We start from the raw sequence: 23,207 nt of genomic DNA, 5'->3' as shown, positions 1-23,207 counted from the left end.
ATGAGGACCTCCTAGCACAAGGCAACTGTTCCTCTAATAATCTCCTTCTGATAAAATGCTGATTTTATTGAAACAACAACATACTGGCCAGTAAGTCATACATCACTGGAATCAGGGTCTCTGTCCCTAAATCATGCTTCTCTGTTTACATAGTAAAACCTGCTGACAGATTTCATTTAATCCTTAAATATACAACAATCTGTTGGACTATTGTATGCTTTCATCTTTGTTGAGAGTTTTGCAAAAATCTCTATTCTGTCCTGCATGACTATGCTCCGGTGCATGAATTTGGTGTACGACCGCACAAAGCCCTGATCTCAACCTCATTCAACACTCTTGGGATGAACTAGAATAGAAATTGTGAGCCAGGCGCTGTCGTTCAACATCATCCAGAAGAGCATTTGTCAGGTCAAACATTAGAGTGTTTTTGCTCATTCATGGCTGTCACGTTCACAGGGAGGATACCTTTATCATCCCCACCACTTACACCATTTTTTCTTGAACCAGGGTTGTTTGGTTGCCCCTGGTTCTTTCTGAAGGGGATTTATCTATATCCCACTTCCCAGGTCCGGTTTGGAACTTGCAGCTCTCTGGCGGCCCCTTACCCTCAAGTCAGAACAGGTACTGCACCTAGGTTAATTAGTCGCCAGAAAAGCTGCATTTCTTTGTACTAGCTAATGGGCACACTGCAGCGAGGGCAATATTACTACTCCATCTCATGTGAGAACAATAATTATAAATGCCGCCAGTCGCTACAAAGCCTCCCAATTGCACAGGACAAATTCTGCTGCCACCAGCTCCAATTTCTTATTTCTTAACGGGTCCGGAGCCAACCCAGATTAGTAGCGTAATTTACTTAAGAGGACGTGACTGTACGTTATAGAGCAAGGAGAGACAAGCTAGTAATTTTCTATTTTACTTCAGAAAAGGTAGGCAGTGTTTACAGAGGTATAAAAAGATATTATAAAGAAGACAAATATCATATATACAATCTAATTACAAATAAAATGGGATTAAAGTTGAAAAACACTTACATTTTGTTATGTCATATCAATTCATGGCTGACCGTGTGCTGTGGTGGGAAGGACAAGCATATATCTAGATGCATCACCCCTGTCTCTCAGCAGGACCCCAAACAAAGACACGTGAAGACTGCTGCTTCATTCATTTATTTCCTAGCCTAAAACCCAGGCACTCCCCCTGTGGTGACCTTACTTAGAGGCTGAAATCTCCCCTTTACTCAGAGTTATGGCACCCATTTTTATGCCTTGCTCGCTATATGAATCTCGTATACGAAAGACACAATGATCAGGATGTGCCCCACATCAGGAGGATTCTTTTAAGTGTAAACACGGTGTAATTACATGACCTGCTTACTGTTTGTTATGATCTGGTGGCCTTGGAGCAGCATGAGACGTACTCAGGAGAAGGTGGTCCCTGTACTGACCGCAAACCCTGAACCTAGCAGCGCAACTAAAAGCAGCCATGGGGGGTACCTAACTCTCCCTAGACCCCTCGGCACAGCCTAAGATCTAACTACCCCTAAAGACAGAAACAGGAAACCTATCTTGCCTCAGAGAAAATCCCCAAAGGATAGATAGCCCCCCACAAATATTGACTGTGAGAGGAGAGGGAAATAACATACGCAGATATGAAATCAGATTTTAGCATAGGAGGCCATACTAGCTAAAAAGAAAGAATAGAACAGAGTACTATGCGGTCAGTACAAAAACACTAGAAAATATCCACCGCAGAAAATATGGATCACCACATGTGACTAAAGACATGGGGGGTATATCTGCATCTCCAGAGAAATAGCTAGGCAGCAAAAAATCCTTCACAGACCAAGCTGGACAAGACAAAAATATGAAAATGCACAGAACTATAAGGTCCACTGCAGGTGGACAGAAAAAACAAAGCCAGGACTTATCTTTGTAGAAAAACACAGCAAACTGGAGAGACCAGCAGGAAGTGAATCCTTCAAGAACAATGGACAACTGACACTGATAAAGGATCCTGCAAAGCTATATACCCCAGTCAGTCCTGCAATTAGAAACATATGTCCACTCCTGCAATCCAGGCACAACTGCATTACCCTCTACAACCACCGGAGGGAGCCCAAAAGCTGAATTCACAACAATTGATACCTCGATGGACATCCGAAATATATCATTCTTATATCTCTAGCCCTGATCGGTACCAATAGACATAACCTTCAGAGAACAATAGAATCTCATGCTTTCTGTACCAGTTTTAGCCAGTACCAGGTGGGAGGGGGGAATAAGGGATTTTCACAGAGTCTGACTGCGCAGGGTAAAGCCATATAAATTATTGAGGGGGGAGTATAGGATTTCACACACAGGCAGAGGGAGAAGAGGGGGGTTGGAAAAGCCCACAGCGTGTGTCTGAAAAGCCATGAAAATTTTAAGGTAGATACTCAAACATGGCATATTCACATTATTATGACAATGGTCTTGTAGAAAGCCTTCTCAGAAGAGTGGAAGCTGTTATGTCTGCAAAATGAGGCAACTCCATATTGCAGGGGACTTGTTACATGATTACTATGAGAGAGATCTGTCCACTGACTGCAGCAGCCCTGTGATGTTTAAAGTATAATAATTTCTCTGAAACTCCAGATTGTTTTCAAGAGAAATATACCTGGGTGCAATTGTGCAGCCAGACTCTGATTCATGATGTCCATCTTTTTTTTTCAGCGAGAGAAGTCAATTTATGTATTCTTTGTATATACTGTGAAGTCTTCTATTTTAATTGTAATTAATATTTTATTTTGTTAGGGTGAAGTTCTTTTTGACAACTGGGAATCTATATTTTCTGGAAATGGAGGACGTTTCAATACTCAAATTCCAATTTATTCCTTTGATGGAAGAAATGTATTGACTGATTCAGCTTGGTAGGTTTGGCAGTTTGCTATCATCTATTTATATACGGTAATTGCCTTGTAATGTTTTAATTTCCTGTTCTGTCCAGATATCACCGTATCCCAGAAATCCAAGCAGAGGAAGTTCACCGACCGTCATATTAGGACACCCAAGTGATGGGTGTCTCAATATAGAAACTGCTGCTGGTACCAACCTATTGCGCAGTACCACCAACGGAACACAGTCGCACCTCACAAACACACACTCACACAGCCTCTTGCGCGGTACCACCAGCGGAACACCGTCGCAAACACCCCACCGCCTGGATCAGCCGAATGATTCACTGACTGCCGCCTTGTTAGTACAGGAGGAGCACACGCGCAGTTTTAATGTGACCGCCACTATCTGTCTGCATAAAGATGGCTGCGGCCTGATTTACTGCGGCTGTGCGAATTACGTGAGGGTGCAGAGAACCATTTGGCTGATCCCGGCGGCAGAAGAACGACATGTCTACAGTCAGAGGAAGTTGGTCACATTAAAAGGGTTTTCCCACAAACTAAAGTTAATTTTAAAAAATTGGTTGCGTCTGACTGTGTACGGAGCATAACCACATCTCCTGGGCAGGGGAGGAAGCAAAAGGTAATACTGACAGCAGGGGATCACAGTGGATTCATTTTGTGAGGTAAAATATTTCACTGACTGGTTTTAAAAAATATTTTACATCACAAAATGTGTCCTCTGCGACCTCCTGCTGTAAAGTCAGTATTGTCTTTTGCCTCCTCCCCTGCATAGGAGCTGTGGTATGTTCTGTACACGGTCAGACGCAGGGGTGAGTGTGTCTGACCGTGTATAGAGCATACCACATCTCCTGGGCAAGGGAGAAAGCAAAACACAATACTGATATTACAGCAGGGGATCACAGTCAATTAATTTTGTGAGGTAAAATATTTCACTGACAAAATATTTTTTAAAAACAGTCAGTGAAATATTTTTCCTCACAAAATGTATCCTCTGCGATCTCCTGCTGTAATGTCCGTATTGTCTTTTGCTTCCTCCCTTGCCCCTGAGCTGTGGTATGATCAGTACACGGTCAGACACAGACCATTTTTAAAATGAGCTTTTGTTTGTGGGAAAACCCCTTTAAAAAGCAAATATCAACGCCAACATGGCTCCTCCTAAAAAGGACGCCAATGACAATGAAAGCAGCAAAGGCACAACGTCGAAGAAAACAAAGGGCAAATGAGACTCTTGAAGAGCAACAGCATAGCTGGGACAAAAACAATGCATATAAGCGTAGGCGTCAAGCAACAACAGTGCCGCATGCCTGCCCCCATCATGACATTACCGCCCTCCCGATGCGACAGCATCGGGTCTCCATCTAGTTTTACATAAAAGAAAAACATATCATGTACAGAAAAAAACATTTTACTTTGTAAACAAAGCTGCACAAGCAGTAAGGTAAATTGAGCAGGATCACTCTGTATAAACAACGTAATATATATATATATATATATATATATAAATATATATAGTACAGACCAAAAGTTTGGACACACCTTCTCACTTAAAGATTTTTCTGTATTTTCATGACTATGAAAATTGTAAATTTACACTGAAGGCATCAAAGCTATGAATTAACACATGTGGAATTATATACTTAACAAAAAAGTGTGAAACAACTGAAAATATGTCTTATATTCTAGGTTTTTCAAGGTAGCCACCTTTTGCTTTGATGACTGCTCTGCACACTCTTGGCATTCTCTTGATGAGCTTCAAGAGGTAGTCACCGGAAATGGTCTTCCAACAATCTTGAAGGAGTTCCCAGAGATGCTTAGCACTTGTTGGCCCTTTTGCCTTCACTCTGCGGTCCAGCTCAACCCAAACCATCTCGATTGGGTTCAGGTTTGGTGACTGATGGGGTGCTACACCAGATGACCTGGCCTCCACACTCTCCTTCTTGGTCAAATAGCCCTTCCACAGCCTGGAGGTCTGTTTGGGGTCATTGTCCTGTTGAAAAATAAATGATGGTCAAACTAAACGCAAACCGGATGGAATAGCATGCCACGGCAAGATGCTGTGGTAGCCATGCTGGTTCAGTATGCCTTCAATTTTGAATAAATCCCCAACAGTGTCACCAGCAAAGCACCCCCACACCATCACACCTCCTAATCCATGCTTCACGGTGGGAACCAGGCATGTAGAGTTCATCCGTTCACCTTTTCTGCATCGCACAAAGACACGGTGGTTAGAGCCAAAGATCTCAAATTTGGACTCGTCAGAATAAAGCACAGATTTCCACTGGTCTAATGTCCTTTCCTTGTGTTCTTTAGCCCAAACATGTCTCTACTGCTGGTTGCCTGTCCTTAGCAGTGGTTTCCTGGCAGCTAATTTACCATGAAGGCCTGCTGTTATGACCTGGTGGTTAGGAGCACCCGGCACGACCTGATAGTTAAACTCACGCAGGACAAGCTCTGGGATGTGGGAGCTCTGCTGACCGCAGGCCGTAATCCTATCACAACAACTAGAAATAGCTGTGGAGCGTTCCTGACTCTCCCTAGACGCCTCTTCACAGCCTAAGAGTTAGCTAGCCCTAGAGATAGAAAATAAAGCCTACCTTGCCTCAGAGAAATTCCCCAAAGGAAAAGGCAGCCCCCCACATATATTGACTGTGAGTAAAGATGAAAGTCACAAACGCAGAAATGAAACAGGTTTCAGCAAAGGGAGGCCAGACTTACTAAACAGACAGAGGATAGGAAAGGTATCTGCGGTCAGCACAAAAAACTACAAAAGACCACGCAGAGTGTGCAAAAAGACCTCCGCACCGACTCACGGTGCGGAGGTGCCACTCTGCATCCCAGAGCTTCCAGCTAGCAAGACAAAATCATGATAACCAGCTGGACAAGGAAACAATGAACAAATAATAACTATCAGGAACTTAGCTTCTGCTGGAGAAGACAGGTCACCAGAAAGATCCAAGAGCGAACTGAACCAATGCAGGAACATTGACAGCTGGCATGGAGTAACGATCTGAGTGGAGTTAAATAGAGCAGCCAACCAAAGGATAATCCGGTGACCTTGGAGCAGCATGAGAACTTTCACTGGAGAAGGTGGTCACTATACTGACCGCAATCCTGAACTTAACACCGCAACTATAAGTAGCCGTGGAGTGTACCTAACAATCCTAGACACCTCGTCACAGCCAGGACTAAATACCCCTAAAGATGGAAATAGGAATACTATCTTGCCTCAGAGCAGATCCCCAAAGGATAGACAGCCCCCCACAAATATTGGCGGTGAGTCGGAGAGGAAAAAACATACACAGGCAGAAAACAGGATTTAGCACAGGAGGCCACTCTAGCTGAATAGGACAGGATAGGACAGAGTTCTGTGCGGTCAGTATTAAAACCCTTCAAAAATATCCACAGCAGAATATACAAAAACTTCCTACATCTAACTAAAGATGTAGGAGCGTATATCTGCAACTCCAGCGAATCCTACAATCAGAGCAGGAATACAAACAAAAACAAGCACACAGCAGTGTGCCACAGACACAAAAACCAAACACTTATCTTTGCTGAATTTGGCAGCTAGCCGGAGAAGCCAGAAAGTGATCCAACACTTCACAAGGAACATTGACAACTGGCAAGGGCTAATGAATCCTGCACACCCAAATATCCCAGTCAGAATTGTAATCAGCAGATACACCTGGCCAGGACTGAGACTCAGAGACAACTGCATTCCCACCTACAACCACTGGAGGGAACCCAAGAGCAGAATTCACAACAGTACCTTCCCCTTGAGGAGTGTTGTGAATTCTGTGGCTGAATTCACTCCTGTGGTCACAAGTGGTACTGCAGCTTCTGAGCTTCCTCCCTCAGGTGTTCTGGTGAGCTCGTTAACTGCTTCATTACTTAACTCCGCCTGATGCTGCTATCCTTGCTTCTTGTCAATGTTTCAGTGTTGGATCTGAGCTTCTCCTGATTGTTCCTGTGACCTGCTGCTCTGTATAGCTAAGTGCTTTTTGCTTTTTTGTTGCTTTTTTTCTGTCCAGCTTGTCTTTTGTTTTGCTGGAAGCTCTGAGACGCAAAGGGTGTACCGCCGTGCCGTTAGTTCGGCACGGTGGGTTTTTTTTGCCCCCTTTGCGTGGTTTTGCTTTAGGGTTTTTTGTAGACTGCAAAGTTCGCTTTACTGTCCTCGCTCTGTCCTAGAATATCGGGCCCCACTTTGCTGAATCTATTTCATCCCTACGTTTTGTCTTTTCATCTTACTCACAGTCATTATATGTGGGGGGCTGCCTTTTCCTTTGGGGAATTTCTCTGGGGCAAGTCAGGCCTATTTTTCTATCTTCAGGCTAGCTAGTTTCTTAGGCTGTGCCGAGTTGCCTAGGTAGTTGTTAGGCGCAATCCACAGCCGCTTTTAGTTGTGTTTAGGATAGGATCAGGTGTGCAGTCTACAGAGTTTCCACGTCTCAGAGCTCGTTCTTGTATTTTTGGGTATTTGTCAGATCACTGTGTGCGCTCTGATCGCTAAGCACACTGTGTTTCTGGATTGCCTTCATAACACCTGTCATTAGCAAACATAACAGTACAAGGAGCCTAACTAATGATTCTCAATAGAGGGAAAGAAAAAGTTCTGACATCATTTTTTTTTTTTTTTCTGCTCTGTGTTCATTTTTTTTCCCCCCTAGACATTTGGGTGATTCTGGACACAGGTGTGGACATGGATATTCAGGGTCTGTGCTCTTCAATGGATAATCTCGTTATAAATGTACAAAAAATTCAAGATACTATTGATCAGAAATCTATGTTAGAACCAAGAATTCCTATTCCTGATTTGTTTTTTGGAGATAGAACTAAGTTTCTAAGTTTCAAAAATAATTGTAAGCTATTTCTGGCCTTGAAACCTCATTCTTCTGGTAATCCTATTCAACAGGTTTTGATTATTATTTCTTTTTTGCGTGGCGACCCTCAAGACTGGGCATTTTCTCTTGCGCCAGGAGACCCTGCATTGAGTAGTGTCGATGCGTTTTTCCTGGCGCTCGGATTGCTGTACGATGAGCCTAATTCAGTGGATCAGGCTGAGAAAAATTTGCTGGCATTGTGCCAGGGTCAGGATGATATAGAAGTATATTGTCAGAAATTTAGGAAATGGTCAGTACTCACTCAGTGGAATGAATCTGCGCTGGCAGCTTTGTTCAGAAAGGGTCTCTCTGAGGCTCTTAAGGATGTCATGGTGGGATTTCCTATGCCTGCTGGTTTGAATGAGTCTTTGTCTTTGGCCATTCAGATCGGTCGACGCTTGCGCGAGCGTAAATCTGTGCACCATTTGGCGGTACTGCCTGAGGTTAAACCTGAGCCTATGCAGTGCGATAGGACTATGACCAGAGTTGAACGGCAGGAATACAGACGTCTGAATGGTCTGTGTTTCTACTGTGGTGATTCCACTCATGCTATTTCTGATTGTCCTAAGCGCACTAAGCGGTCCGCTAGGTCTGCCGTCATTGGTACTGTACAGTCCAAATTCCTTCTGTCCATTACCTTGATATGCTCTTTGTCGTCGTTTTCTGTCATGGCGTTTGTGGATTCGGGCGCTGCCCTGAATCTGATGGATTTGGATTATGCTAAACGTTGTGGGTTTTTCTTGGAGCCTTTGCGGTGTCCTATTCCATTGAGAGGAATTGATGCTACACCTTTGGCCAAGAATAAACCTCAATACTGGGCCCAGCTGACCATGTGCATGGCTCCTGCACATCAGGAAGTTATTCGCTTTCTGGTGTTGCATAATCTGCATGATGTGGTCGTGTTGGGGTTGCCATGGCTACAAACCCATAATCCAGTATTGGATTGGAATTCCATGTCGGTTTCCAGCTGGGGTTGTCAGGGGGTACATGGTGATGTTCCATTTTTGTCGATTTCGTCATCCACCCCTTCTGAGGTCCCAGAGTTCTTGTCTGATTATCAGGATGTATTTGAAGAGCCCAAGTCCGATGCTCTACCTCCGCATAGGGATTGTGATTGTGCTATCAATTTGATTCCTGGTAGTAAATTCCCTAAAGGTCGATTATTTAATTTATCCGTGCCCGAACACGCCGCTATGCGCAGTTATGTGAAGGAATCCCTGGAGAAGGGACATATTCGCCCATCGTCATCACCACTGGGAGCAGGGTTCTTCTTTGTAGCCAAGAAGGATGGTTCGCTGAGACCGTGTATTGATTACCGCCTTCTTAATAAGATCACTGTTAAATTTCAGTATCCCTTGCCATTGTTATCTGACTTGTTTGCTCGGATTAAGGGGGCTAGTTGGTTCACTAAGATAGATCTTCGTGGTGCGTATAATCTGGTGAGAATCAGGCAAGGAGATGAATGGAAAACTGCATTCAATACGCCCGAGGGTCATTTTGAGTATCTAGTGATGCCGTTCGGACTTGCCAATGCTCCATCTGTGTTTCAGTCTTTTATGCATGACATCTTCCGTGAGTATCTGGATAAATTCCTGATTGTTTACTTGGATGACATTTTGATCTTCTCAGATGATTGGGAGTCTCATGTGAAGCAGGTCAGAATGGTTTTTCAGGTCCTGCGTGCTAACTCTTTGTTTGTGAAGGGATCAAAGTGTCTCTTCGGTGTGCAGAAAGTTTCATTTTTGGGGTTCATCTTTACCCCTTCTACTATCGAGATGGATCCAGTTAAGGTCCAAGCCATCCAGGATTGGATTCAGCCGACATCTCTGAAAAGTCTGCAAAAGTTCCTGGGCTTTGCTAATTTTTATCGTCGCTTCATCTGTAATTTTTCTAGCATTGCCAAACCATTGACCGATTTGACCAAGAAGGGTGCCGATTTGGTTAATTGGTCTTCTGCTGCTGTGGAAGCTTTTCAGGAGTTGAAGCGTCGTTTTTGTTCTGCCCCTGTGTTGTGTCAGCCAGATGTTTCTCTTCCGTTCCAGGTCGAGGTTGATGCTTCTGAGATTGGAGCAGGGGCGGTTTTGTCACAGAGAGGTTCTGATTGCTCAGTGATGAAACCATGTGCTTTCTTTTCCAGGAAGTTTTCGCCCGCTGAGCGTAATTATGATGTGGGCAATCGAGAGTTGCTGGCCATGAAGTGGGCATTCGAGGAGTGGCGTCATTGGCTTGAAGGAGCTAAGCATCGCGTGGTGGTATTGACTGATCATAAGAACTTGACTTATCTCGAGTCTGCCAAGCGCTTGAATCCTAGACAGGCCCGTTGGTCGTTATTTTTTGCCCGCTTCGACTTTGTGATTTCGTACCTTCCGGGCTCTAAAAATGTGAAGGCGGATGCTCTGTCTAGGAGTTTTGTGCCCGACTCTCCGGGTTTATCTGAGCCAGCGGGTATCCTCAAGGAAGGAGTCATTGTGTCTGCCATCTCCCCTGATTTGCGGCGGGTGCTGCAAAAATTTCAGGCGAATAAACCTGATCGTTGTCCAGCGGAGAAACTGTTCGTCCCTGATAGGTGGACTAATAAACTTATCTCTGAACTTCATTGTTCGGTGTTGGCTGGTCATCCTGGAATCTTTGGTACCAGAGAGTTAGTGGCTAGATCCTTCTGGTGGCCATCTCTGTCACGGGATGTACGTACTTTTGTGCAGTCCTGTGGGATTTGTGCTAGGGCTAAGCCCTGCTGTTCTCGTGCCAGTGGGTTGCTTTTGCCCTTGCCGGTCCCAAAGAGGCCTTGGACACATATTTCGATGGATTTCATTTCTGACCTTCCCGTTTCTCAAAAGATGTCAGTCATTTGGGTGGTCTGTGATCGCTTTTCTAAAATGGTCCATCTGGTGCCCTTGGCTAAATTGCCTTCCTCCTCTGATTTGGTACCTTTGTTCTTTCAGCATGTGGTTCGGTTGCATGGCATTCCTAAGAATATTGTTTCTGACAGAGGTTCCCAGTTTGTTTCAAGGTTTTGGCGAGCCTTTTGTGGTAGGATGGGCATTGACCTATCCTTTTCCTCGGCTTTCCATCCTCAGACTAATGGCCAGACCGAACGAACCAATCAGACCTTGGAAACATATCTGAGATGTTTTGTTTCTGCAGACCAGGATGATTGGGTGTCTTTTTTGCCGTTGGCTGAGTTCGCCCTTAATAATCGGGCCAGCTCGGCTACCTTGGTTTCTCCATTTTTTTGCAATTCTGGGTTCCATCCTCGTTTCTCTTCAGGACAGGTTGAGTCTTCGGACTGTCCTGGTGTGGATTCTGTGGTGGATAGGTTGCAGCAGATCTGGACTCAGGTAGTGGACAATTTGATCTTGTCCCAGGAGAAAGCTCAACTTTTCGCTAATCGCAGACGCCGTGTGGGTCCCCGACTTCGTGTTGGGGATCTGGTTTGGTTATCTTCTCGTCATATTCCTATGAAGGTTTCCTCTCCTAAATTTAAACCTCGTTTTATTGGTCCGTATAGGATTTCTGAGGTTCTCAATCCTGTGTCTTTTCGTTTGACCCTCCCAGACTCCTTTTCCATACATAATGTATTCCATAGGTCGTTGTTGCGGAGATACGTGGCACCTATGGTTCCATCTGTTGAGCCTCCTGCCCCGGTTTTGGTGGAGGGGGAATTGGAGTATATTGTGGAGAAGATTTTGGATTCTCGTGTTTCTAGACGGAAACTCCAGTATCTGGTTAAATGGAAGGGTTATGCTCAGGAAGATAATTCCTGGGTTTTTGCCTCTGATGTTCATGCTTCCGATCTTGTTCGTGCCTTTCATGCGGCTCATCCTGGTCGGCCTGGGGGCTCTGGTGAGGGTTCGGTGACCCCTCCTCAAGGGGGGGGTACTGTTGTGAATTCTGTGGCTGAATTCACTCCTGTGGTCACAAGTGGTACTGCAGCTTCTGAGCTTCCTCCCTCAGGTGTTCTGGTGAGCTCGTTAACTGCTTCATTACTTAACTCCGCCTGATGCTGCTATCCTTGCTCCTTGTCAATGTTTCAGTGTTGGATCTGAGCTTCTCCTGATTGTTCCTGTGACCTGCTGCTCTGTATAGCTAAGTGCTTTTTGCTTTTTTGTTGCTTTTTTTCTGTCCAGCTTGTCTTTTGTTTTGCTGGAAGCTCTGAGACGCAAAGGGTGTACCGCCGTGCCGTTAGTTCGGCACGGTGGGTTTTTTTTGCCCCCTTTGCGTGGTTTTGCTTTAGGGTTTTTTGTAGACTGCAAAGTTCGCTTTACTGTCCTCGCTCTGTCCTAGAATATCGGGCCCCACTTTGCTGAATCTATTTCATCCCTACGTTTTGTCTTTTCATCTTACTCACAGTCATTATATGTGGGGGGCTGCCTTTTCCTTTGGGGAATTTCTCTGGGGCAAGTCAAGCCTATTTTTCTATCTTCAGGCTAGCTAGTTTCTTAGGCTGTGCCGAGTTGCCTAGGTAGTTGTTAGGCGCAATCCACAGCCGCTTTTAGTTGTGTTTAGGATAGGATCAGGTGTGCAGTCTACAGAGTTTCCACGTCTCAGAGCTCGTTCTTGTATTTTTGGGTATTTGTCAGATCACTGTGTGCGCTCTGATCGCTAAGCACACTGTGTTTCTGGATTGCCTTCATAACACCTGTCATTAGCAAACATAACAGAGGAGGGGTCACCGAACCCTCACCAGGGCCCCCAGGACGATCAGGATGAGCCAGAAGAAAGGCACGGACCAAATCAGCAGCATGGACATCAGAGGCAAAAACCCAAGAATTATCCTCCTGGCCATAACCCTTCCATTTGACCAGGTACTGAAGCTTCCGCCTCGAAAAACGGGAATCCAAAATCTTCTCAACAACATATTCCAACTCCCCATCAACCAACACAGGGGCCGGAGGATCAACAGAGGGAACAACGGGTTCCACATATTTCCACAACAAAGATCTATGGAAGACATTATGGATAGCAATAGAGGCTGGAAGCGCCAGTCGAAAAGACACCGGATTAATAATCTCAGAAATCCTATAAGGACCAATAAACCGAGGCTTAAACTTAGGAGAAGAAACCTTCATAGGAACATGACGGGAAGACGACCAGACCAGATCACCAACCCGAAGCCGGGAACCAACACACCGACGACAATTAGCAAAACGTTGAGCCTCCTCTTGAGACAACACCAAATTGTCCACCACATGAGCCCAAATCTGCTGCAACCGGTCCACCACAGAATCCACACCAGGACAGTAAGAAGGCTCAACCTGCCCAGAAGAAAAACGAGGATGAAAACCAAAATTACAAAAGAAAGGCGAAACCAAGGTAGCCGAACTAGCCCGATTATTAAGGGCAAACTCGGCCAATGGCAAGAAAGCCACCCAATCATCCTGATCAGCAGACACAAAGCATCTCAAATAAGTCTCCAAAGTCTGATTAGTTCGCTCGGTCTGGCCATTTGTCTGAGGATGAAATGCAGAAGAAAAAGACAAATCAATGCCCAGCCTAGCACAAAAGGCCCGCCAAAGCCTAGAAACAAACTGGGAACCTCTGTCGGACACAATATTCTCCGGAATACCATGCAAACGAACCACATGCTGAAAAAACAACGGAACCAAATCTGAAGAGGAAGGCAATTTAGGCAAAGGCACCAAATGAACCATCTTGGAGAACCGGTTACAAACAACCCAGTTAACAGACATCTTCTGGGAGACCGGAAGATTAGAAATAAAATCCATCGAAATATGCGTCCGGGGCCTCTCAGGGACAGGCAATGGCAAAAGCAACCCACTAGCACGGGAACAACAAGGCTTGGCCCGCTCACAAGTCCCACAGGACTGCACAAAAGAACGCACATCACGCGACAATGAAGGCCACCAAAAAGACCTACCAACCAAATCTCTGGTACCAAAAATGCCAGGATGACCAGCCAACATGGAACAGTGAACCTCAGAAATCACTCTACTAGTCCATCTGTCAGGAACAAACAGTTTCCCCACAGGACAGCGGTCAGGTTTGTCAGCCTGAAATTCCTGAAGAACCCGTCGTAAATCAGGGGAAATGGCAGAAAGGACCACCCCCTCTTTCAGAATACCGACCGGCTCTAAGACCTCAGGAGAATCAGGCAAAAAACTCCTAGAGAGGGCATCAGCCTTAATATTCTTAGAACCCGGAAGGTACGAGACCACGAAATCAAAACGGGAAAAAAACGAGGACAATCGAGCCTGTCTAGGATTCAGCCGTTTGGCAGACTCGAGGTAAATCAAATTCTTATGATCGGTCAAGACCACAATACGGTGCTTAGCTCCCTCAAGCCAATGTCGCCACTCCTCAAATGCCCACTTCATAGCCAACAACTCCCGATTGCCGACATCATAATTGCGTTCAGCAGGCGAAAACTTACGGGAAAAGAAGGCACATGGTTTCATTAAGGAACCAACAGGATCCCTCGGAGACAAAACGGCCCCTGCCCCAATCTCAGAAGCGTCAACCTCAACCTGAAATGGAAGAGAAACATCCAGTTGGCGCAACACCGGAGCAGAAGTAAATCGACGTTTAAGCTCCTGAAAGGCAGAGACAGCCGCAGAGGACCAATTCGCCACATCAGCACCTTTCTTCGTCAAATCGGTCAAGGGTTTAACCACGCTGGAAAAATTAGCAATGAAACGGCGATAAAAATTTGCAAAACCCCAAAATTTCTGAAGGCTCTTCACGGATGTGGGCTCAATTCAATCATGAATGGCCTGAACCTTAACCGGATCCATCTCTATAGACGAGGGAGAAAAAATAAAGCCCAAAAAAGAAACCTTCTGCACCCCAAAGAGACACTTAGACCCTTTCACAAACAAAGCATTGTCACGAAGGATCTGAAATACCATCCTGACCTGTTGCACATGAGACTCCCAATCATCGGAAAAAAATCAAAATATCGTCCAAATATACAATCAAGAATTTGTCAAGATAAGTCCGGAAGATATCATGCATGAAGGACTGAAAAACAGATGGAGAATTAGAGAGTCCGAATGGCATCACAAGGTATTCAAAATGGCCTTCGGGCGTGTTAAACGCAGTTTTCCATTCATCACCCTGCTTAATACGAACAAGATTATATGCCCCTCGAAGGTCAATCTTCGTAAATCAACTAGCTCCCTTAATCCTAGCAAACAAATCGGAAAGCAAAGGTAAAGGGTATTGAAACTTGACCGTGATTTTATTCAAGAGGCGATAATCTATACAGGGTCTCAAGGAACCATCTTTTTTAGCAACAAAAAAGAACCCCGCTCCCAACGGTGAAGAAGATGGTCGAATATGCCCTTTCTCCAAAGACTCCTTAATATAGCTCCGCATGGCGGTATGTTCAGGCACAGACAGGTTGAAAAGACGACCCTTAGGAAACTTACAGCCTGGAATCAAGTCAATAGCACAATCGCAGTCCCTGTGCGGTGGAAGGAAATTGGACTTGGGCTCATCGAATACATCCTGAAAATCAGACAAAAACTCTGGAATTTCAGAAGAGGAAGAAGAGGAGATTGACATCAAAGGAACATCATTATGAACCCCCTGACAACCCCAACTAGTCACAGACATGGACTTCCAATCCAACACAGGATTATGTACCTGCAACCACGGAAAACCCAGCACGATAGCTTCATGCAAGTTATGCAACACCAGAAATCGACAATCTTCCTGATGGGCTGGCGCCATGCGCATGGTCACCTGTGTCCAAAACTGGGGCTTATTTTTAGCCAAGGGTGTAGCATCAATGCCCCTTAAAGGAATAATGTTCTGCAAAGGCTGCAAGGGAAAACCACAACGCTTGGCAAACTCAAAGTCCATTAAATTCAAGGCGGCGCCTGAATCCACAAACGCCATGACAGAAAATGACAATGAGCAGATCAAGGACACAGATAACAGAAATTTAGGTTGTACAGTACTGATGGTAATTGAACTGGCGATCCTCTTTGTCCGCTTAGGGCAGACACAAATTTCATGAGAAGCGTCGCCACAATAATAACACAACCTATTTTGACGTCTGAAACCTTGTCGTTCCGTTCTAGACAGAATTCTATCACACTGCATAGGCTCAGGAATTTGCTCTGAGGATAACGCCACAGCGCGCACAGTTCTGCGATCCCGCAAGCGCCGGTCAATCTGAATGGCCAGAGACATAGAATCACTCAGACCGGAAGGCGTGGGAAACCCCACCATAACATCTTTAACGGATTCAGAAAGCCCCCTTCTGAAAATTGCCACCAAAGCATCATTATTCCATTTAGTCAACACAGACCATTTTCTGAATTTCTGACAATACAATTCTGCCGCCTCTTGACCCTGAGACAGGGCCAACAAGGTCTTCTCAGCTTGATCCACAGAATTAGGTTCATCATATAATAATCCCAAAGCCTGAAAAAGGAGTCAATATTAAGCAAAGCCGGATTCCCAGATTCCAGGGAAAACGCCCAATCCTGCGGGTCGCCACGCAGCAGGGAGATTACGATTTTTACCTGCTGAATGGAATCACCAGAGGATCGAGGTCTCAGAGCAAAAAACAGTTTACAGTTGTTTTTAAAACTCAAAAATTTGGACCTGTCACCAGAAAACAAATCATGAGTAGGAATCTTCGGTTCTAAAGCAGGAGTCTGAACAATATAATCAGAAATACCCTGCACCCTAGCAGCAAGCCGGTCTACACGAGAAGTTAATTCCTGAACATTCATGCTTGCACCAGGCTCCTCAGCCACCCAGATATTAAGAGGGAAGAGAACACAAAACAGACTGGAGAAAAAAAAATGGCTCAAGACCTTTCTTCCCTTCTTCTGAGATGCATTTAACTCATTGTGGGCCAGTTGTACTGTTATGATCCGGTGACCTTGGAGCAGCATGAGAACTTTCACTGGAGAAGGTGGTCACTATACTGACCACAATCCTGAACTTAACACCGCAATTAGAAGTAGCCGTGGAGTGTACCTATCAATCCTAGACACCTCGTCACAGCCGGAGGACTAAATACCCCTAAAGATGGAAATAGGAATACTATCTTGCCTCAGAGCAGATCCCCAAAGGATAGACAGCCCCCCACAAATATTGGCGGTGAGTCGGAGAGGAAAAAACATACACAGGCAGAAAACAGGATTTAGCACAGGAGGCCACTCTAGCTAAATAGGACAGGATAGGACAGAGTTCTGTGTGGTCAGTATTAAAACCTTTCAAAAATATCCACAGCAGAATATACAAAAACTTCCTACATCTAACTAAAGATGTAGGAGCGTATATCTGCAACTCCAGCGAATCCTACAATCAGAGCAGGAATACAAACAAAAACAAGCACACAGCAGTGTGCCACAGACACAAAAACCAAATACTTATCTTTGCTGAATTTGGCAGCTAGCAGGAGAAGCCAGAAAGTGATCCAAGACTTCACAAGGAACATTGACAACTGGCAAGGGCTAATGAATCCTGCACACCTAAATATCCCAGTCAGAATTGTAATCAGCAGATACACCTGGCCAGTACTGCGACTCAGAGACAACTGCATTCCCACCTACAACCACCGGAGGGAACCCAAGAGCAGAATTCACAACACTGGTGACTCGGATAAACTTATCCTCAGAAGCAGAGGTGACTCTTGGTCTTCCTTTCCTGGGGCGGTCCTCATGTGAGCCAGTTTCTTTGTAGCGCTTGATGGTTTTTGTAACTGTACTTAAGGAGACTTTTAAAGTTTTCACAATTTTTTGGACTGACTGACCTTCATTTCTTAAAGTAATGATGGCTACTAGTTTTTCTTTTTTTAGCTGCTTTTTTCTTGCCATAATACAAATTCTAACAGTCTATTCAGTAGGACTATCAGCTGTGTATCCACCAGACTTCCGCTCAACACAACTGATGGTCCCAACCCCATTTATAAGGCAAGAAATCCCACTTTTTAAACCTGACAGGGCAACCTGTGAAGTGAAAACCATTTCCAGTGATTACCTCTTGAAGCTCATCAAGAGAATGCCAAGAGTGTGCAAAGCAGCCATCAAAGCAAAAGGTAGCTACTTTGAAGAACCTAGAATAAAAGACATATTTTCAGCTGTTTCACACTTTTTTGTTAAGTATATAATTACACATGTATTAATTCATAGTTTTGACGCCTTCAGTGTGAATTTACAATTTTCATAGTCATGAAAATACAGAAAAATCTTTAAATGAGGTGTGTCAAAACTTTTGGTCTGTACTGTATATGTATGTATGTGTGTGTATATATATATATATATATATATATATATAATTGTTTTTTTTTTGGTTAACCCACCACTTCACCTCCTATAACATGTCTATGCATCATAGGTCGCCTCTTTTACTTTGATGCGAGGTCCGGATCTGAGTCCACACCTTTTCCGGCACATGACAGCTGTCATGTGTCCCTAACAGCCATGGGTGGAATCACTATCCACCCGCTGCTAACATGTTATCTCTGACATTGACATTAAACATGCACATGCCGGAAGCGCATCATTAACGCCGCCCATCGTCTCCCCGTCTTATGTCTGTCGGGAAACCCCTGTGTTCGTTATTTCTAATCCGCTATGCGTGCCACCCTGTGGTCAGTGTGCATAGCAGATGCTTGTTTCTTCTACACATAACAGGGCTGGAGGCCTGCTATGTGCAGCACAAGTGATCAGAAAATTGCTGCTTTTAGTCTCCTATGGAGACTATTGAAACAAGTAAAAAGTGTAAAAAAATAAATTAAAAAAAAATAATTGTGGGAATTGCACTGTATGGTAAATCAATCAAAACTACTACTCATCCCATAAAAAAACAAGCCCTCAAACAGCCATATTGACAGAAAGGAAGATGGAGAGCAAAAATAAAAGTGCAAAAACTGAATCCCAAGGTCGTGAAGGGGTTAATGACCTGCATTTTATAACAAAAACTTGGCTTTTTTCTGCAGTCTCACTTTTTAATGTCAATGTTGCAGATTAATATCACAATGCAAGCAGCCTTAACTAACAACCCAGGCATGGAGGAAGACTGTGATAAGCCATCACAGCACAGGTATGTGCACACGTCAGGATTTCTTGCAGAAATTTTCCTGACAAAAACCGGACATTTCTGCCAGAAATCCGCATGCGTTTTTTTCAAGTTTTTTCATGCGTTTTTGACACGGTTTTGGTGCGTTTTTGGTGCGTCTTTTCCCAAATGCATAGAATAGCGGGAAAAACGCAGAAAATCCACAAAATGAATGAACATGCTGCTTTTTTTACCGCGATGCGTTTTTGTCACGGAAAAAGACGCATCATGTGAACAAAAATTGCAGAATGCATTCTAAATGATAGGATTCATATGTCTGCAGTTTCTAATGCGGTTTTATCGCGTTTTTATCGCGAAAAAACGTGAAAAAAGCGCGAAAAAAAAAACGAACGTGTGCACATACCCGCCTATCATAGTGTTCACAGCCCAGCTAACAGGAAGAAACAACAGTAAATCACTCAGCCCCCTGTACACAGCCCATTCTGCAGTATATCTCTCCTCTCAGCCTCTTGTATACAGAGCCCTTCCTGCAATACATCACTCCTCAGCCCCCTGTATACAGCCTATTTGGCAGTACATACCTCTTTGCAGCTTCCTAAATACAGCCCATCTATACAGCTAATACTGTAGTATATTTCTCCTCTCAGCTCCCTGTGTATAGAGCCCCCTCCTGCAGTACATCACCCCTCTCAGCCACCTGTATATAAGTCTTCCTGCAGTACATAACTTTTCAGTACCCCAGTAGGCAACCCAACCTGCAGAATATCTTTCCTATCAGACTATGTATACAGCCCATCGTGCAATGTATCTCTCCTCTCAGCCCCCTGTACACAGCCCATCCTGCAGTATATCGCTCTTTTCAGTTACCAACACACCCATAAACTGCTGCTTTTTGTTATGAGCTCTCTGCACTGTGATGAAGAAAGATCCTCTAGCTGTGTTTTTATTTTTAACTGAAATCCAAAATAAAATAAAAAAAAAAAATCAGAAAGTTATATAATGTTGTTACCCTTTTTGCCGGCTTATATTTAACCATTTTATTATCTTAACCCTAATTAGATTAAAGAAAACAGTGTAACATTTTATGTGTGTATTTATGGGTTGTTTTTTTGTTTGTTTTTTACTTTGTCCATCAGGTCCTTGTCTCATCTCATTAAATTACAAGTTATAGAAAATGTGATGCGCTGCAAGATGGGGATGTGTAAAAATGGGCTGACACACACTAGTTTAGCAGTGTTTGTTGCCTGGTGCTGAGACAGGTGATGTCAAACTGTAAATGTTGCCGTATTAATCCATAGGACAGAGGATTATCTCCTGAAATGCTCCTCCATAAAGCAGCATTTGCAGTTTCACAAAACTGATCTGTCAGCAGCATACAACGAGCACAACTCTGTACTACCTATTGTGAAGGATTGCAGGAGCGTTGCAAGCTTATTTCCCCTGAGAACCAAATTAATGGCTGTTGAAGTTAAAATATAAAGAATTCTTCATTCCTAGTTATTATTTGCCGTGAAAAAGTCAGAGGCCCCTATACAAATAAAGTAGTCCACTAGTCCTGCTGAATTTATTGTATCTGAGGGCCTTAAAGAGGCGGTCCACTACAATGTTTAGTGGGCAGATCAATATAAACCTTGGAAATAAGGCTTTGCTCAAATCCCTTGCATTTCCAAGTGTGTCTGTGAGTGGCACTTTTGCTGTCTGCTCAATCCCATCATGTTATCCCCGGCTGCAGCTGCCTCTGATGGGCTGTGGGGGGAGTTTCACCACACGTGACCACCCAGCGTCACGTGGGTTTGCAATATTCTGTTAATAAAAGCAGTGCAGGAGAGAGCCCGCGTGATGCTCAGCTGTGATGTGCAATGAAACACTGCCCACAGCCCAGTCGCTCAGGGAGACTGAGTCCCGCCAAGGTGATGCCGGGTCACAGCTTCCAATCCGGACGTTGACGTAATATCACCGGACATCAGAGGCACCTGCAGAGTGGTCACATGATGGGGATGAGCAGACAGCACAGGCACATTTGTATACGCAAGGCATTTGAAGAAAGCCTTATTTGTAAGGTTTATATCGATCTCCCCACTACACATTGTAGTGTATGTAATATGTAAACAGATATCATTTGTTTTAATGGTGGATAGTGACTGATAGCCAAGCTCCCACTAAGGCATCTATGGCGCCCTCCAAATCTGCCGTGAATGGATCTCTAATAGGTCTAACAAGCTGCTCGTCTGTAAAATATTGTAAAATAAATACATTTTAAAATAGAAGAAAAAGTTCTAGGTAGTAAAGACTATGAATACAAAAATTATGACCTTCCACTGTTAACATCATTACATTTTGTATATAATATTAACCATGATTATGTCTACCAATCTGTATAACACCCTTCAAAATAAGATTTTAGATATACTAATTTTGTATGTTTTACCATTTACAGGCCTCAAAAAATACTGTGGCATGGTTCAAGTCAGAATGGCATCAGAATGGTCCATAATTACTGTGAGGCGTGGAGAACAGCAGACATGGCAGTCAGTGGACAGGCGTCCTTACTTCGGAGTGGAAGGCTGTTGGATCAGAAATCATACAGTTGCTCTAATAAATTTATTGTTTTATGTATTGAGAACAGCCATAATGTGGATGAAAGGAGAAAATAAATTCAAATAGAAGGAAAAATAAGTTAAGAAGACAGTGAAATCCTTAATGTATATATTGAACGTCTAACAGATTGCACACTTTTATAGCCAAAGAAAACATACCTCATTCATTGCATACAGAATTGTGTTGGAAAGCAGATTTCAGTCTGCAATGTGGTGCTACATTTAAGAATGAAGGTTGGATTGATAGCAGATCAGGTAATGTTTTTTTTTGCCTTGGGCTGGAAAACTATATAGCCCAATACACTGCAATTTATTTTCTAAGTATTCAAGTGAAGCTGACATTTTTTTTGTAAACGTAATGTTTGAATGAAAAAAAGCACATAAGAAAGGACAAAACAATCCTTCACATACTCATTGAATTGCATGTGGTTATATTTTACACCAGATTACAATATATAAAACTGGATAGTCCTACATTCAGCACCTATAGCTTGGAAGACAAGCTTTTGGACATTCCCTATAAAACAAATGAGCATGCGGTCCACAAGGATAAACATGACAGCTATACTAATACAGTTTCTAATACACATTTGTGTTATAATTTATTTTTAGCAACTGTTAAGTTTTGATCCACATTATTGTGTTTCCTACTCCATTGGGGGTTTCTGTATTATGGGATGCATGAATAGTGTAGTCTGAGAATTCTGTCATAAATACTGAAACCAGGACAGGAACATGACAAAAATATAAGTTACGGTAACAAGATCCGTAAAAAATTGGCTTTAATTTCTAAAAGAACTATGATAGGCCTGCGGAATCCATGAAGTTCCTTGTCAGCAAAAAATTTCAAATAATTCCATAACATTATATATATACTGTCTGTATATATATATATATATATATATATATATATATATATATATATATATATATATAGTAGTTTTTATTGTAATATACACCAGACGATGAATGAAGTACAGTATATCTGAGCGAGCATTTGCTCAATGTACCAATATACACACACAAAACGTACAAACATACATTGTGCATCTCTGTAAGTAAAAAAAAAAATCAACTATGGTAATTAATTATTTTCATGTCTTATACGTGATTCAGGTTTATAAACAACTATTTGTAATAGCCCTAAATAGTACATTTTATAGTACGGCAAGATGCGGAGTCTATAATGTATGTTCATCTGTTACATGAGTTACCAAGCAAACTAAATTCACTGATGTAAACATTTGCTGCTTCCACTACTAAACATTATCAGACTTATTACATACTGTATTTTGGACCAAGTGAACAAACGTTTCACCAATTTAATAATTTATGACTTTTTTCACATTAGTCACATGTTTTCATGTGGAAATAATATAGTAAAGTTTGTTGCATATTTGTCTTTTTACTGTCAGGATTCAGGAACCAACAGGTTGTTTATTTGGTAAAAATGTAATTTAGTCCCCAAGGGACATAACAGCCTAAAGTCAATAAGAATAAACAATATGATGACATGGTGCTTTGTGGTCTGCTGCTGTATTTGACAGCTGGACTGTATGGTGCTATTCATATAAGAGAATCTGGTACTTATCTACTTATGATAAGCATATAAAACTCAACACAAGATGGGAATGAGGTAGAAAAAAATGCAGTAAGAAAACAGAATACTCATTATACATTCTATACTGTACATATTCCCTGCATCTCCCAATCAAACAATGCCAAGGTCTTCAATGGTCTCCGTACTCCTCGCTTAATCCTGGTGGATATTGGACTAGTGCAGCCAATCACTTACAGTAGCAATGACGTATTGGTCAACATTGGGGCCAG

At 43.2% G+C, this 23,207-nt stretch overlaps 1 protein-coding gene across 2 annotated transcripts in view; it reads left to right on the top strand.

The window, feature by feature from the left end:
• COL15A1 (collagen type XV alpha 1 chain) overlaps window positions 1–21,567 on the top strand; it is a 1,189,398-nt gene extending 1,167,831 nt beyond the window's left edge. For both annotated transcript variants that reach the window (XM_069730463.1, XM_069730464.1), the window contains 2 exons: window positions 2,796–2,911; window positions 21,218–21,567. In XM_069730463.1, the coding sequence (XP_069586564.1) occupies window positions 2,796–2,911; window positions 21,218–21,434 (333 nt within the window). In that variant the 3' untranslated portion in view covers window positions 21,435–21,567. The remainder of the gene's footprint in view (window positions 1–2,795; window positions 2,912–21,217) is intronic.
• The last annotated feature ends 1,640 nt before the right edge of the window (window positions 21,568–23,207 follow it).

Source organism: Ranitomeya imitator, chromosome 6, assembly GCF_032444005.1.
Source record: "Ranitomeya imitator isolate aRanImi1 chromosome 6, aRanImi1.pri, whole genome shotgun sequence".
Classification (NCBI taxonomy): Eukaryota; Metazoa; Chordata; class Amphibia; order Anura; family Dendrobatidae; genus Ranitomeya; species Ranitomeya imitator.
This window is presented reverse-complemented; position numbering and strand designations above follow the sequence as displayed.